At 41.9% G+C, this 15248-nt stretch overlaps 1 protein-coding gene across 2 annotated transcripts in view; it reads left to right on the top strand.

The window, feature by feature from the left end:
- Positions 1-644: 644 nt before the first annotated feature.
- The window catches only part of kdm4aa (lysine (K)-specific demethylase 4A, genome duplicate a), a 70537-nt gene continuing 55933 nt past the window's right edge, over positions 645-15248 (top strand). For both annotated transcript variants that reach the window (XM_047374360.1, XM_047374359.1), the window contains exons 1-6: positions 645-777; positions 6171-6333; positions 9013-9188; positions 9310-9424; positions 9542-9735; positions 10565-10614. In XM_047374360.1, coding sequence (XP_047230316.1) covers positions 6196-6333; positions 9013-9188; positions 9310-9424; positions 9542-9735; positions 10565-10614 — 673 coding nt within the window. In that variant the 5' untranslated portion in view covers positions 645-777; positions 6171-6195. The remainder of the gene's footprint in view (positions 778-6170; positions 6334-9012; positions 9189-9309; positions 9425-9541; positions 9736-10564; positions 10615-15248) is intronic.

Here is a 15248-nt window from a genome sequence, read left to right as displayed (position 1 = left end):
TGTTAAATTCCATAAAGCAATTACCAAAACAATTTATCCAACTTCTTCAGCAAAATTTAATTCTTAAAACTTCTCCTCAAGCACAATGCTGAAAAGCTAAGTACATAGACTAGACTTAAAGACCTCCATTTTAAAATAATTCACAATGTTTATTCCTTGGGAGAATTTTTAACACCCAGATTTAACTTTGACCATAAAAGCTGAGCAATGTGAGCAAACAGAAACAAGAAGCCCATTTTCTGATCGTAAATTTGCCAGTGTATTTAGGGCAGACCTACAATGCTGGCTGTACTTTAAATGAGTAATTTTGCCAATGTTAATTAAAAATAATTTGTTCTATGAGTGTTAACTATGATATAGTAAGGAATTAAAGCTCAGCCAAACGTTAGTATTTTACACAAGGAATTGTGTCAATTGCTCTCTGCACTGCGCTTTAAAAAATGCTATCATGCTTTAAAATTTAATAGAGAAACTATGTCTTATGTCTTAAATGCTACCAGGTACAATGTTGTATAATACCTCCACCGCTTGTACTCTGTAAATCTAAATAAAAGCGAGAGTCAATGTTAACGTGATTGGTTTAATACGGGGCGTTTTGACTGGCTGGAAGAACTGAGGAAGCACCTCCCCTTTGATCGCTATGTAAACAAGCACGCACTGAGCATGCGTGAAGGGAATAATGGAGGACTGTCTGTGGTAACCGAAAAGATCCAATTTGTTTCTACTTAGTTTCTCGCGCTCTGAGGAAGAAATCCACTTCTCTACCCATCAGTGTGTGTAAGTTAAAGTCTGTCACCGAATAAGATTTGCGCTGGTTGAAAGGTAGAGTTGACTTTGAGTTTGCCAAGAAGAAAGTGAGCAAACGAGCCATGTTTGCTACTTGTTTAGCCGAAAGCGGAGACAGTTGTCTTTGAGAACACCGCACACTGAGGGGTCCCTATCAACTACATCGCTGTCAGCTCAGATGTTTGCTGCTGGGATCATGTGGAAAACTGTCACAAATCGTTCTCTTGGCTGGCTTCTTAGTTAGGGTACGGTGTCAGTGGGCTACAGTGTGGGACCACCATCCATCCATTTAACTTAAACATACCCAGCTCTGCAGTTTGAGAACACATTAAAGTCAGCCTTATGTTGTCGTAAAGTGTAAAGGTGAAATAGCCTTTACACGTTTTACTCTGCATTTTCCAGACTTCATGTTGGTGTGTGTTAGTGTGGTCTGGACTTCATATTGTTTGGAAATGGCTGCTGACCCTTCCTGATTGAGTTGAAGCAGTGGCTTCAGTTCTTTTAGAACATGGTTATTTTCTGTGCTCTTGACATTGTGTTAACTTCAGTCTTCGTAGAGGCGGTCACACTTGCTGATGATCAATCGAAGAATGCATTTGATTAGCAGATCCAGATCACTCCGACTTACTGTGGAGTTCCTACAGATGGACTTAGTTGTTTTCGCACACTGCTCCTGCACTTTTGCTTTGTTTCAGTTAAGTATGTCCTGATATGATTTTAGGTATTTGTTGTACATGTGACTTTTAACGTACCTACACTGTGAGTGGTGTGTTTGATAATGTAAAATCTGTAAATACATTTTTGACCCATAAAGTATCACAGCCATAGATATATAATACTGGATTGGACATCACGCCATTGCTATGCATTAGGTCATGTCTGCTGCATAAGCAGCATCAGAAGTACAAAAAACTGGTTCCTTTTAAAGCCCAATAAAGTTCATTGAGCAGAATGATGTGTTGCTTTGACAGTTTGACTTGAATATATTTGAGATATAACTGACATGAAATTTTATTTGCAAACGTTTCTAGAAAAAATAAGCCATGTACACAGGTATGCCATGAAAAGTAGTAGTGTTTTAAAATACTAAAACAAAACAGTTAACCAGGTAAAGGTAAATAAAATAATACAATGCAAGGATTTTAATAATCATATACGATAATTTATTAGTGGAGTTTATGAAGGGTACCCAGAATCTGAACTTCTGGACATTTTAGCATTGGGTTAAAATCAATGATGCAAACATTTTCAGTCCTCATCACTAGTGTTTATGCCTCACATGCTCCTTTTCAAACAAATATTAATTTACAGCACTTTGCTTCATCGTCGGCCAGTGCTTTTTTCTTTTTTATCCTCTCCCTCTCTGCTCCTTCATCTCGCTCAATTTTACAAGCTATAGGGCTGGGTGTGTAACCTGGTGTGTGTCTCTGTAGTGCTGTGATAGACAGCCTCAGAAAAAGAAAGGAGGGGGTGCATGTCTAGGAGCTTTAGCGAGTAAGATACCCAAGTAAGCCACACGACCCGAACCGAGCAATTGGTCCCGGTTGAACCTGGAAATGTCCCAGTGATCCTGTTGTCCAGGCCGCCCTGGACATAGGTGACAAGAGTCACATAAATGTCTTTAAATATATTAGATTAGAAATTCTGGCATCAAGGCCAGAAACCAACAGTGATGCAACTTAAGCAGTTAAAAATCAATTGACATTGTGGCACAGTAGGTATACCTGCCAACACTAGAATGCACAGTTCCCACACTGCTTATACAGGTCCTTCTCAAAATATTAGCATATTGTGATAAAGTTCATTATTTTCCATAATGTCATGATGAAAATTTAACATTCATATATTTTAGATTAATTGCACACTAACTGAAATATTTCAGGTCTTTTATTGTCTTAATACGGATGATTTTGGCATACAGCTCATGAAAACCCCAAATTCCTATCTCACAAAATTAGCATATTTCATCCGACCAATAAAAGAAAAGTGTTTTTAATACAAAAAACGTCAACCTTCAAATAATCATGTACAGTTATGCACTCAATACTTGGTCGGGAATCCTTTTGCAGAAATGACTGCTTCAATGCGGCGTGGCATGGAGGCAATCAGCCTGTGGCACTGCTGAGGTCTTATGGAGGCCCAGGATGCTTTGATAGCGGCCTTTAGCTCATCCAGAGTGTTGGGTCTTGAGTCTCTCAATGTTCTCTTCACAATATCCCACAGATTCTCTATGGGGTTCAGGTCAGGAGAGTTGGCAGGCCAATTGAGCACAATGATTCCATGGTCAGTAAAACATTTACCAGTGGTTTTGGCACTGTGAGCAGGTGCCAGGTCGTGCTGAAAAATTAAATCTTCATCTCCATAAAGCTTTTCAGCAGATGGAAGCATGAAGTGCTCCAAAATCTCCTGATAGCTAGCTGCATTGACCCTGCCCTTGATAAAACACAGTGGACCAACACCAGCAGCTGACACGGCACCCCAGACCATCACTGACTGTGGGTACTTGACACTGGACTTCTGACATTTTGGCATTTCCTTCTCCCCAGTCTTCCTCCAGACTCTGGCACCTTGATTTCCGAATGACATGCAGAATTTGCTTTCATCCGAAAAAAGTACTTTGGACCACTCAGCAATAGTCCAGTTCTGCTTCTCTGTAGCCCAGGTCAGGCGCTTCTGCCGCTGTTTCTGGTTCAAAAGTGGCTTGACCTGGGGAATGCGGCACCTGTAGCCCATTTACTGCACACGCCTGTGCACGGTGGCTGTGGATGTTTCTACTCCAGACTCAGTCCACTGCTTCCGCAGGTCCCCCAAGGTCTGGAATCGGCCCTTCTCCACAATCTTCCTCAGGGTCCGGTCACTTCTTCTCATTGTGCAGCATTTTCTGCCACACTTTTTCCTTCCCACAGACTTCCCACTGAGGTGCCTTGATACAGCACTCTGGGAACAGCCTATTCGTTCAGAAATTTCTTTCTGTGTCTTACCCTCTTGCTTGAGGGTGTCAATAGTGGCCTTCTGGACAGCAGTCAGGTCGGCAGTCTTACCCATGATTGGGGTTTTGAGTGATGAACCAGGCTGGGAGTTTTAAAGGCCTCAGGAATCTTTTGCAGGTGTTTAGAGTTAACTCGTTGATTCAGATGATTAGGTTCATAGCTCGTTTAGAGACCCTTTTAATGATATGCTAATTTTGTGAGATAGGATTTTTGGGTTTTCATGAGCTGTATGCCAAAATAATCCGTATTAAGACAATAAAAGACCTGAAATATTTCAGTTAGTGTGCAATGAATCTAAAATATATGAATGTTAAATTTTCATCATGACATTATGGAAAATAATGAACTTTATCACAATATGCTAATATTTTGAGAAGGACCTGTAGATTGTTTGGGAGAGTACATACTTTTATGTATCATAACCTCATGAGTTTTCTCAGTATTGATTTGAGCCATATTTAATAACAATTGGATGGGGAAATAAGGGCGCTATAACCGTTTTTGTGACCGATACAAGTCATGTCGCATCAGAACAGTACTGTTGTATTGACATAACTAAATGCATAGCAATGGCGCTTGCGTGTGCACGCTACTATCTACAGGTCCTTCTCAAAATATTAGCATATTGTGATAAAGTTCATTATTTTCCATAATGTCATGATGAAAATTTAACATTCATATATTTTAGATTCATTGCACACTAACTGAAATATTTCAGGTCTTTTATTGTCTTAATACGGATGATTTTGGCATACAGCTCATGAAAACCCAAAATTCCTATCTCACAAAATTAGCATATTTCATCCGACCAATAAAAGAAAAGTGTTTTTAATACAAAAAACGTCAACCTTCAAATAATCATGTACAGTTATGCACTCAATACTTGGTCGGGAATCCTTTGCAGAAATGACTGCTTCAATGCGGCGTGGCATGGAGGCAATCAGCCTGTGGCACTGCTGAGGTCTTATGGAGGCCCAGGATGCTTCGATAGCGGCCTTTAGCTCATCCAGAGTGTTGGGTCTTGAGTCTCTCAACGTTCTCTTCACAACATCCCACAGATTCTCTATGGGGTTCAGGTCAGGAGAGTTGGCAGGCCAATTGAGCACAGTGATACCATGGTCAGTAAACCATTTACCAGTGGTTTTGGCACTGTGAGCAGGTGCCAGGTCGTGCTGAAAAATGAAATCTTCATCTCCATAAAACTTTTCAGCAGATGGAAGCATGAAGTGCTCCAAAATCTCCTGATAGCTAGCTGCATTGACCCTGCCCTTGATAAAACACAGTGGACCAACACCAGCAGCTGACACGGCACCCCAGACCATCACTGACTGTGGGTACTTGACACTGGACTTCTGACATTTTGGCATTTCCTTCTCCCCAGTCTTCCTCCAGACTCTGGCACCTTGATTTCCGAATGACATGCAGAATTTGCTTTCATCCGAAAAAAGTACTTTGGACCACTGAGCAACAGTCCAGTGCTGCTTCTCTGTAGCCCAGGTCAGGCGCTTCTGCCGCTGTTTCTGGTTCAAAAGTGGCTTGACCTGGGGAATGCGGCACCTGTAGCCCATTTCCTGCACACGCCTGTGCACGGTGGCTCTGGATGTTTCTACTCCAGACTCAGTCCACTGCTTCCGCAGGTCTCCCAAGGTCTGGAATCGGCCCTTCTCCACAATCTTCCTCAGTCACCTCTTCTCGTTGTGCAGCGTTTTCTGCCACACTTTTTCCTTCCCACAGACTTCCCACTGAGGTGCCTTGATACAGCACTCTGGGAACAGCCTATTCGTTCAGAAATTTCTTTCTGTGTCTTACCCTCTTGCTTGAGGGTGTCAATAGTGGCCTTCTGGACAGCAGTCAGGTCAGCAGTCTTACCCATGATTGGGGTTTTGAGTGATGAACCAGGCTGGGAGTTTTAAAGGCCTCAGGAATCTTTTGCAGGTGTTTAGAGTTAACTCGTTGATTCAGATGATTAGGTTCATAGCTCGTTTAGAGACCCTTTTAATGATATGCTAATTTTGTGAGATAGGAATTTTGGGTTTTCATGAGCTGTATGCCAAAATCATCCGTATTAAGACAATAAAAGACCTGAAATATTTCAGTTAGTGTGCAATGAATTTAAAATATATGAATGTTAAATTTTCATCATTACATTATGGAAAATAATGGACTTTATCACAATATGCTAATATTTTGAGAAGGACCTGTATACCGTCTAATAGGTGATGTCCAATCCACTAACTTATATCAAAGCATTGAGGCTTTTAAGGACTTATCTCCCTGTTACACACACTGGAAATGGAAAGCGTTTCTGAGTAGGTCTTTTAAAAATGAGTTGATGCAGATTTATAACCTGCTAACCAGTCCATAACCTGAAGAGTCTGTGTTTTCCATTAACAGTCAATGTGCTACTTGGAATGCCAAGATGACTACAGACACTTTAGCCCAAACTGCTGATTTCGGAGTAACAACGTTCACCCCTTGCAAAGCAGATTTCAAGGACTTTGTTCGGTATGTTGCCTTCATGGAGTCACAAGGAGCACACAGAGCTGGGATGGCCAAAGTAAGCATATTCTTTGTTCAGCTGGATCTTTGTGTTTTTTTATGATGCGGTGTGTTCAGAAATATGTTTAGCTTATATTGTGGCTCATAGCTTTTGCTACACTGAATGGCACAGTACTGGGGAAATTCAGCAAAAACATGCATAATTTTGCAAATGTAACTTTTAATCAGGAAATTTTCTATGCATTTTCCATGAGAATGTTTTGTAACATTTAAGCAACCTAAGATAAGGTAAGATAAGATAGACTTTATTGATCTCACAATTGAGAAATTAACTTATTACAGCAGCTCTTAGTCACACACAAGTAGGGTGTAGATCGTTAGTAAAATGTGAAATCAATGAAGAAGAAAGTAAATGTGCAAAAAACAAGTAGTAATAATAACTTATGTACAGTAAATAGGGGAGGTGTTTGTGCTAAAGTGATAATGATTGCAGATATTTACAAATACAGAGGTTATTAAACGGGTTATTATACAGTAGAATTGACACCGGTTGGGGTGAAGGACATGTGGTAGATGCAGGTAGATGACAGCTGGACAACTCCGATGTTGGGCCTGTAAGCAAACCACAGCGGATCCAAGGTGGGCTCACCGCAGTGCGGAGGTAGGTGAGGATGAGGGTCTCCATGGTCTTCATCAGGTGGGAGGTCAATCTGACTGGTCTGTAGTGGGTTGATTCCTTGGCATGCATTGTTTTAGGAACCAGAACCACACAGGAGGTCTTCCACAGGACAAGGACCTTCTCCAGACTGAGGCTCAGTGCTGGTGTTGTAGACCGTCCATATGGGGTAGGCTGGCGGCACTTGTAATCTTGGGGTGTCGCGTCACCGTGGCCAGCTCCTCGGTCTTGCTGGAGGTGGAGCGGACATTTCCCATAATCACAGAGGGCAGACATGGTCTGCACTTCCGCTTCTTACGGCCTCCTCTGCAGCCTCTGCTTCTCCTCTGTATCTCTGCAGGAATCTCAGGCTTCTCTGCGTGGTGAAGCGCAGGGCCGCACAGCCCAAGGAGATGGTCCCGTGTGTAGACAATGGGGCCACGGTTAAATTCATATGGGTTTCTCAGTGCAGACTCAAAGAGTGCAGAAAACAGGAAAAAGCCATCAACAACAATAATAAAAGTAGGCTTCCCATGTGCACAACTGCACAGCTGTTCTTACAGCAGCATGTTAAAGGTTCCAATCAAAGAAGAACATCAACATTTTTTCAGTTTTAATTTGAGCCACTTCCTTTGCTACAGATAGGAAGTGTAACAAAATGCTAGATAATTAGATTTTATTTCCACAGGACAGATCTTTCATTGTGGAGAATATGCTCAGTGCAGCTGTTCAACAATAATGCTCCCCTTCATATCATTAAGGATCATTAAGGCTTTTAAACACGATGTTGTCATTAATTGGGGAACTAAAACCTCAGAGCAAGCTGGCTATATATTGGGTTTGTTGTGCTTAACAGAAGCAAAATACTTCTCACTTGCTGTATATACAACTACCAAATGAATTATATAAGGTGTATTTACATATATATTTTTTTCATCTTGTGTAGTTTTCATTTAAGAAAAGAGAACAGTTCAATATACATAGACATATGATGCACTAGATATAAAAGTTATAAATTTTTTAAAGTCTGATTGTAAAGTCCTCAAAATCTTTCAAGCAGAATCTGAAATTTGTCTTGAAGCTTGTTTTTTTTTTTTAACAATTAGAAATCAATGGGGGGTTTTCTTTGACGTCACTGAAGTCGCAGCTTCACTTCTGGTCCACCATCTCGGGTGTCTCCAATCGCTTCTTACTTTTCACAAGATTGCAACATTGCATACTTTTTCGCCCATGGATAGGTATCTAGAGTCGTTACAGCCTCCTTGGTAAGGCCATGTACCTTAGTGATCAACAAGGTGGATCCATACATACTGCCTTTTGGTTTGTTTAGCACAAATCCGGACGATTTGCCGCACAACAATTTTTTTATAGCCACAACATAGGCAAAAATCCATAATATGTTCAATATTGCCTTTTATTGCATAATTACATAATAGGTATATTATTAGATAATACATTTACAGTATAACAGTAAAGGTAAACTGCAGCCTACATCTAGCTGGTCAAGGTATGAGAATTCAGCTTGCTGAATGTGCCGCTACCCAGCTCAGAATCAACTGATCAGCTCACGGTCTTGGCAGACTACTTTCCAGAATATTATTACAACAAACTTAGACGAACATTATTTATTTACCTGTCACAAAATGTGCACTGCACACTCTGGCGTGGGTGAGGGTTAAACCGTCCAAATCCGCCCTGGATATCTGATTCAGCACAGTTGTCAACGTTGTGTATTCTGTGTTTTGTTTTCTCACACTGATTTTCTATCACGGCTGGCAGACGATAGAACGAACGTTGGTCTTGAATACCACATGACCACAATTAAGCAAGTTTTCACCATAGTTATGGCAGAAAGGTCTGGAGTTTAGCTTTACCGATCACGCTAAAACAACGAGAACAGGCTGCAGCTGCCATTCAAGATGACGATTGCGAAGTGCGATCATGTGACCACAACATCATGTGAAAACCCTCCATTGACCATGATCTTATCTATAAATTTTTTAAGTAGACTCCAGCAAATTGTAAAACATTTTTTCTTCATAATTTTGCTCAGAAGTGTATCCCCTCTTTGCTTTATTTCAGATCATTCCACCTAAAGGCTGGAGACCAACAAGTACGTATGATGACATCAATGACCTGCTGATTCCTGCTCCAATCCAGCAGGTGGTGACTGGCCAGTCAGGATTGTTTACCCAGTACAACATCCAGAAGAAACCAATGACTGTGTTTGAGTTTCAAAAGACCTCCAACTTGGATAAGTCTGTTTGCATAGTGACCTTTACCTTCATCACTCTGTGTATTAGATGATTATCAGTTTATGATGTCTTGGTCTTAGACTTCACTTTGCTGTTATTGACTTTCCAAATATGTTAACTCTAGGTTTTGCAGTCCTAGACATGTGGATTTTGATGAGCTGGAAAGGAAGTTTTGGAAAAACTTGACCTTTAACCCTCCACTATATGGAGCTGATGTCAGTGGGACACTCTTTGATTCAGTGAGTGGGGACTAGATAATCTAAAAATGTTTTCACATACAGCCATATCTAGGATAGTTTTTTTCTGATTAGTCAGTTATTGTTGCTCACAGTTCCCTGTGAATTTGTCTTTTGCAGGATGTGTCTGAGTGGAACATGACCCATCTCAACACAATCCTGGACACTCTGGATAATGAGAGTGGAATGAAGATAAAAGGAGTTACCAGCCCATGCCTGCATTTTGGGATGTGGAAGAGTGCATTTGCTTGGCACACAGAGGACATGAATCTTTACAGCATTAGCTACCTGCACTACGGCGAGCCAAAGTCATGGTAAACCTAGACGTTTATAATGATTGCTCCAGACCTCTCACAGAGATCCATTCAGGGTTTAATGTCACATAGAAAAGTAAAGTTCTTTCCCGCTGCAAAATTAAAACAACAGTAGCTGTCTGGACTACAAAAGTCATACGGTCTAAAATAGACTTCATGCTCTTGGCTCGTAGTTAGGGTTTAAACCAGGCTGAACACATTCTCTTCCTCTTCCATTTGTTGAAGAATGATGAAATATGACCTTAAACTACAAAATAATTCTTGTTTATTATTAATCCTGCAAACAGGCTGCTCTAAACACAAAGCTGACAACATTCAGTGCATCTGCGCATCAACAGTAAATATTAAATGGACTGCACTTTTATAGTGCTTTATCAAGTCCCCAGAGACCCCAAAGCGCTTTACACTTCAATCAGTCATACATACATTCACACACTGACAGTAGTGGCCTACGTTGTAGCCACAGCTGCCCTGGGGCACACTGACAGAAGGGAGGCTGCTACACAATCGATGCCACCATTAGCCTGAAAGGTGAAGGAAAACCTGCCAGTTACAGGACGAAGCCCTACCACCATCGCCATCGTCGCCCCCTAACACACCACATCTGTCCATCATTGGACTAAAGTACTGAATGTTTTGCTTCTCACTAACTAGTTGAAGTTTTATTTAGACCACCTTAATGTGTCATTTATAGCTGATAAAACAATCATCATTTTTCCTCTTGTGTCACATTACTAGTTTTCTTTTATTTGATTAAATAGATTTTACTTTGCTCCCAAATTTTACACTAATCAAACATTGAATAACTCTCAGTTTTGTTGATCTGCAGGTATGTTGTCCCACCAGAGCATGGCAGAAGACTGGAGCGGCTTGCTAAAGGTATGATGGGAAAATCTGCATGTTTTTTTTTAATTTATCCATTCAGATAAAATGCATAGTTAATTTTCTTTTTTGTTTGCATTTTGGGTGCAGCTGATCTGTTGGTAGTTTTTTTGTCTTTTTCATGGTCTGCCTTTTTAAAGTAAAAGATACCTTTAATCCCAATCCTGTGTATTTTTCCACATACACATTATAGCAAGGAAAAAGCTCAGTTGACAGTGTTGGTAAAGCTGGGGACACTGGACACGGTTTTTCTCCCAGAATTTACAGCTGAAGGAAGCTGATCCCCCACCCACATGAAAAATTAATGCAAATAGGCTGTGCGGTTAGTGCTTTATTTGTGTTGGTTTTTGCTGTTAAACGTGACATTTGTGCCGCTATCGTTTCTGAGATATTACACGTTTTCATATTAGACGACCACATGACTTAACCTGAATTGATTACATCTGTGGTCTGCACCAGACACCATCGTTTGTGGCCATGGATTTCACCAGCTGTTGTTATTTATTGTATTTTTCTGATCAGTTATTATAGAAGTAAAATTGCACTGCTTTTTCCACAGTAATTAAATCCTCTCACAATTTAAGGTAAACAAAATCACCAAGTGCAGCCTGCGCATGCCCTGACCCGAACTGATTTTGTCTATGGTCTACAACAGTTACAACGTAATGCTTATAACTTGTATAACTAAAAGAATTGATGCTGTTCAACCCGTGCTTTTGCTGGAAAATGTCTTTTTTAGAATCACTGTATGCTTTTGTGTGTAAACATACAGAACCCACGAACTGGGGGCAGGGGGTGTGACCTCTGAATGACCTAAAAATAATCTTTAATATCACAGAATCCATAGCAGAACAAATGGAAATTTTAACAACACAAATGAATCACCAACCGCTCGGCCTGAATTTTTCATGTGGGTGGGGGGTCAGCATCACTAGGTTAGACTATACCCCTGATTCCTGGTTGCCAAATGTCTGCAGGGCAAGTTGGCTGCAGACTGGTAGAGGAGAACAGACTTGACCTTAGTCTTAGTCAAAACACATGGTTGAATTTTTTGATCTGCATGCTGTTCTTTGTTTGTTTCCTTTATTTGTAGCTATACAACATTCTTCACCTAAGCACAAACCAGCAGTGGACGTAATACTAACTATCAACTAACTACAATCACATAGAGCCAAAAAAGAAGCCAAACAAAAAAAGGCAGTGACACTCGGATGAGACTAAAAATCGGTAAATAATAAACAAGTGTCAGTCATTTAGAAAATAAAGTAGATGCAGGATGCGGTGGGGGTGCCTTGAGTGGGGCTGTTTGTGGAGCTTGGGCTCTGTGTGGGTGTAGCTTCGTCGGCTGTTCGGGGATAGAGCTCATCTGTGGGGGTGTGCCCCTGTGGGGAGGGGATTCATGGGGTTTGGGTTGGGGGGCTTGTGTTCGATATCTGTGTCCTGGTTGGAGGTGGCCTTTTGGGGATATTCATGTTGGGGTTCATGGGGGGTGGGGGGCTCATGAGGTTGAGATCAGAATTCATTGGTGGGTTGGGACTGTTTCATCCTGTGGCGGCTCTGGTCGGTGGGCTCGTTTGGACCAGGTAGACCCCTCTTGTACATGGTCCCCTCTCCGGATGGGAATGGGGGTTGTTGGGTACTGGGGTCACTCGGGTTGCGGCGGTGCTGGCACTAGTCTGGACTGGTGCTGGGGCGGTCTGCCTGTCTCCACCCTGGGGGGAAGGGGATCACCTCTTGGGCCTGGGGACTGGTTGCCCCTATGGGGTATCAGCACCTGGGCCTGCAGGTATGTATGGGGGGAGTGTGAGTGAGTGTACGACGTCCATTCTTGTGTGTCTTTACATTGGCTGTGTGGGTGTGAATGTTTTTATGTGTACGCATGAGGGTGGGAATGTGTTCTTGTAACTGTGTGTGCCTGTTTTGGTGTCAGGTTAGGTCTTGGGATGCTCCCTTTTCTGGATCAGTTTAGTCCCACCCATCAAATGTGGGGCCTATTTCCTCCCTGCTGTACTGACTGCCGGTGGCTGGTATCTTTGCCCGCTGATGTACTTGTGGTTCTCGGTGTCCGAGGCTGGGTGCTTTGGTGTGTGCCGGCTCACTCCCGGTGGCCGCTTGCCGCCCCCTGGGCTCTGTTGGGCCTCTACTTGGGGAGTGATGTGTCCCAGGGCCTCAGGTCTCTGGGTCCATGGTTGGATCTGCTTTGGTGTAGACGACTGCTGACGGGGCCTCTAGGCTCGTTGCTGCAGCTCCCTGGGATTTCTGCACTGTGGCTGCTGGGTGGTTCCCCTCCGACTCTCCCCTGCTCTTCTATGGGGGGATTGCGGTAGTCCCGGCGGTGTTCTACTGGGGTTCCTGTGCTCTGGGAGGTCCTTTGGATCTCCTCTGTGTCTGTCTCAGGCCCAGGGGACAGGTCTGTGAGGAGCCACACACTCACTATTGCAAATTTGTATGGAGAAACCTTGTATATACAAGCACGCTCACACTCAGACCCACAGGTGTTTAGATTCAGGTGTTAACAGATACACAGATGTTCGATATTGAGCCACAGTTACCACTAAATACATCTTGCATTCATAAGTACCGTGCACATTTTGGTAAAAAAGCTGGGTGTTATATTGTTCTCTTCATCATTCTTTCTCCTCCATTATTTTCTCCTTCTCTCCCTTTTTCCTTTTAGCCCCACCTCTCTCTTTTGTGCTTCTTGTTTTTTTCTTTCCATTTCCGTGTCCGTAACAATTGAAATAATCCCAAAGCAGTTTTTAATAAAGTTTCTTTTATAAATATCAAGCAGAGCTTCAAAGCGTTAGCCGTAATGCTCCACTTGTGAAAGTAAGTCTGTTGGGCTTTTTCTTGTCACTCGGAGAACAATTCTGAGTGCTACTCACCGAACATTTATTTACCATAAAGTTTGTATTTAAACATTCCAGTCCAAACATTATAATGTTGTCTCTTTAGATAAAAATAATAAAACTTTTAGTTCAAAGCCATTCCAACCTCACATGAAAAAACATGATTCACACTTTCAACTGATTATAACAAAACATACAGTTAACACTATCCAAGTTAGATTTTTATTTGAGAAATTCACTTGTGGGAGAGTATTTTAAAAGGCATCACCTTCATTTTAAGGGGAAAAGTAACAAAAATATAGTCTGTCCAAAATCTGAGATCTATTACTGTCACCTGCTGGTATGTTTATTTATCCTTTCAACTTCTGCCTTGCGAGTGTGATCCATCCAGTTGGTTTGATAAATCCTGTAGTCTGTGATCCTCAGCAGGTCCAGTTAAGTGTGTGATCCTCATTCTTTCAGTCGTGAAACAAAAACCACTGTGTTTGTGTAAACACCTAGGGCTTGATCTTCAAAAGGTTTGTGTGTACAAACCCACGCGCAAACCTGTTTGCATCTGTAAAGGTGATCTTCAAACCAGGTGCTAATTGCATTGCATGTGTAAAATCAACGGCAGAGCGGACGCAAACCTTTTAGCGTGTTTACCTTTATGAATATCCAAAACATAATAATGACAGAAAAGCGCTGATTTATGGGAGGAGGATATGCAAATGTAATCCTTTACCGCATGCAATGCGATTTCTCAAACCTGAAATGGATTGCGTTGCTGTTTCTGCATCTAGATTTAAAGGATTCTATGTAGAATTATCTAATGTCTGATTTGGAGCTAATCGCAAACAGAAGCCATGACATTTCTCCTATAATAAAACACTTTCCTTGCATCTGGGTCATTCCAATGCGCCACCCCTATCAGTGAGATCATCTGTTGCTGAAGCACAAACCTGATCATGGCGAAGTGCACATATAACTGATGAGGCCCACAGCCTCGGTAACTGTAATTCCATGTCATGGAAAGGACACACTGTGCTTTGATGTTGATAATATAATAAGGAAGGAAGGAATCCTTCATTTGCATTTACAACTGGAAGCTAAAATCACTTTTTAGTAGGTGAGAAATCACCATTAGGTCAGCCTATTCCATGTAGTGAAATGTGTATGATTTAACCTTGCATTATTGACAGTAAGATTGTGTCATTGCAGAGCAATCGGAGCTGGACCAGTTTGATGATGCTTTTCACAGCTGAAAATATGACAGGGAAGAGTTTATACAGTAAAAAATGTCAACCAACAACAATGAAAACATTGTTACGTACTGTAACGCCAGATTCTATGAGTATAGGCGCGGCCCTTTAAGGCTATCACTAGTGGGTTTATCCCTTCGCGCGCAGCGCAGCTCTGAGAACTTTAGTCCACGCCCACCTGCTGTGTGGGCCCCACGCTGGTTCGTATAAATTATGGTGAGACCGGACAAATGGCTCCCAAAATAGCTTTTTCTTCAGCCATTTAGGACACAGTGAGGCCCAGAGCTTAAAGGGCTGCGCCTATACTCATAGAATCGGGTTACAGTACGCAACCAATGTTCTGTTTCATATAGACTTCGCCCTTTAAGGCTATCCCTAGTGGGTTAAAGGAGAAGCAGAATGTAGTCTATGCCTCACTGGGTCCATCCAAACCACAACCTGAAGCATCTGCTCGCATTGATGAAACCAAACTCAGCCTTCTGAATGCGTAATTACGCACTCCAAGCGACCTGTGCATCACAATGAACAGAGAAGAACATCT

This window comes from Girardinichthys multiradiatus, chromosome 9, assembly GCF_021462225.1.
Source record: "Girardinichthys multiradiatus isolate DD_20200921_A chromosome 9, DD_fGirMul_XY1, whole genome shotgun sequence".
Lineage (NCBI taxonomy): Eukaryota > Metazoa > Chordata > Actinopteri > Cyprinodontiformes > Goodeidae > Girardinichthys > Girardinichthys multiradiatus.
This window is presented reverse-complemented; position numbering and strand designations above follow the sequence as displayed.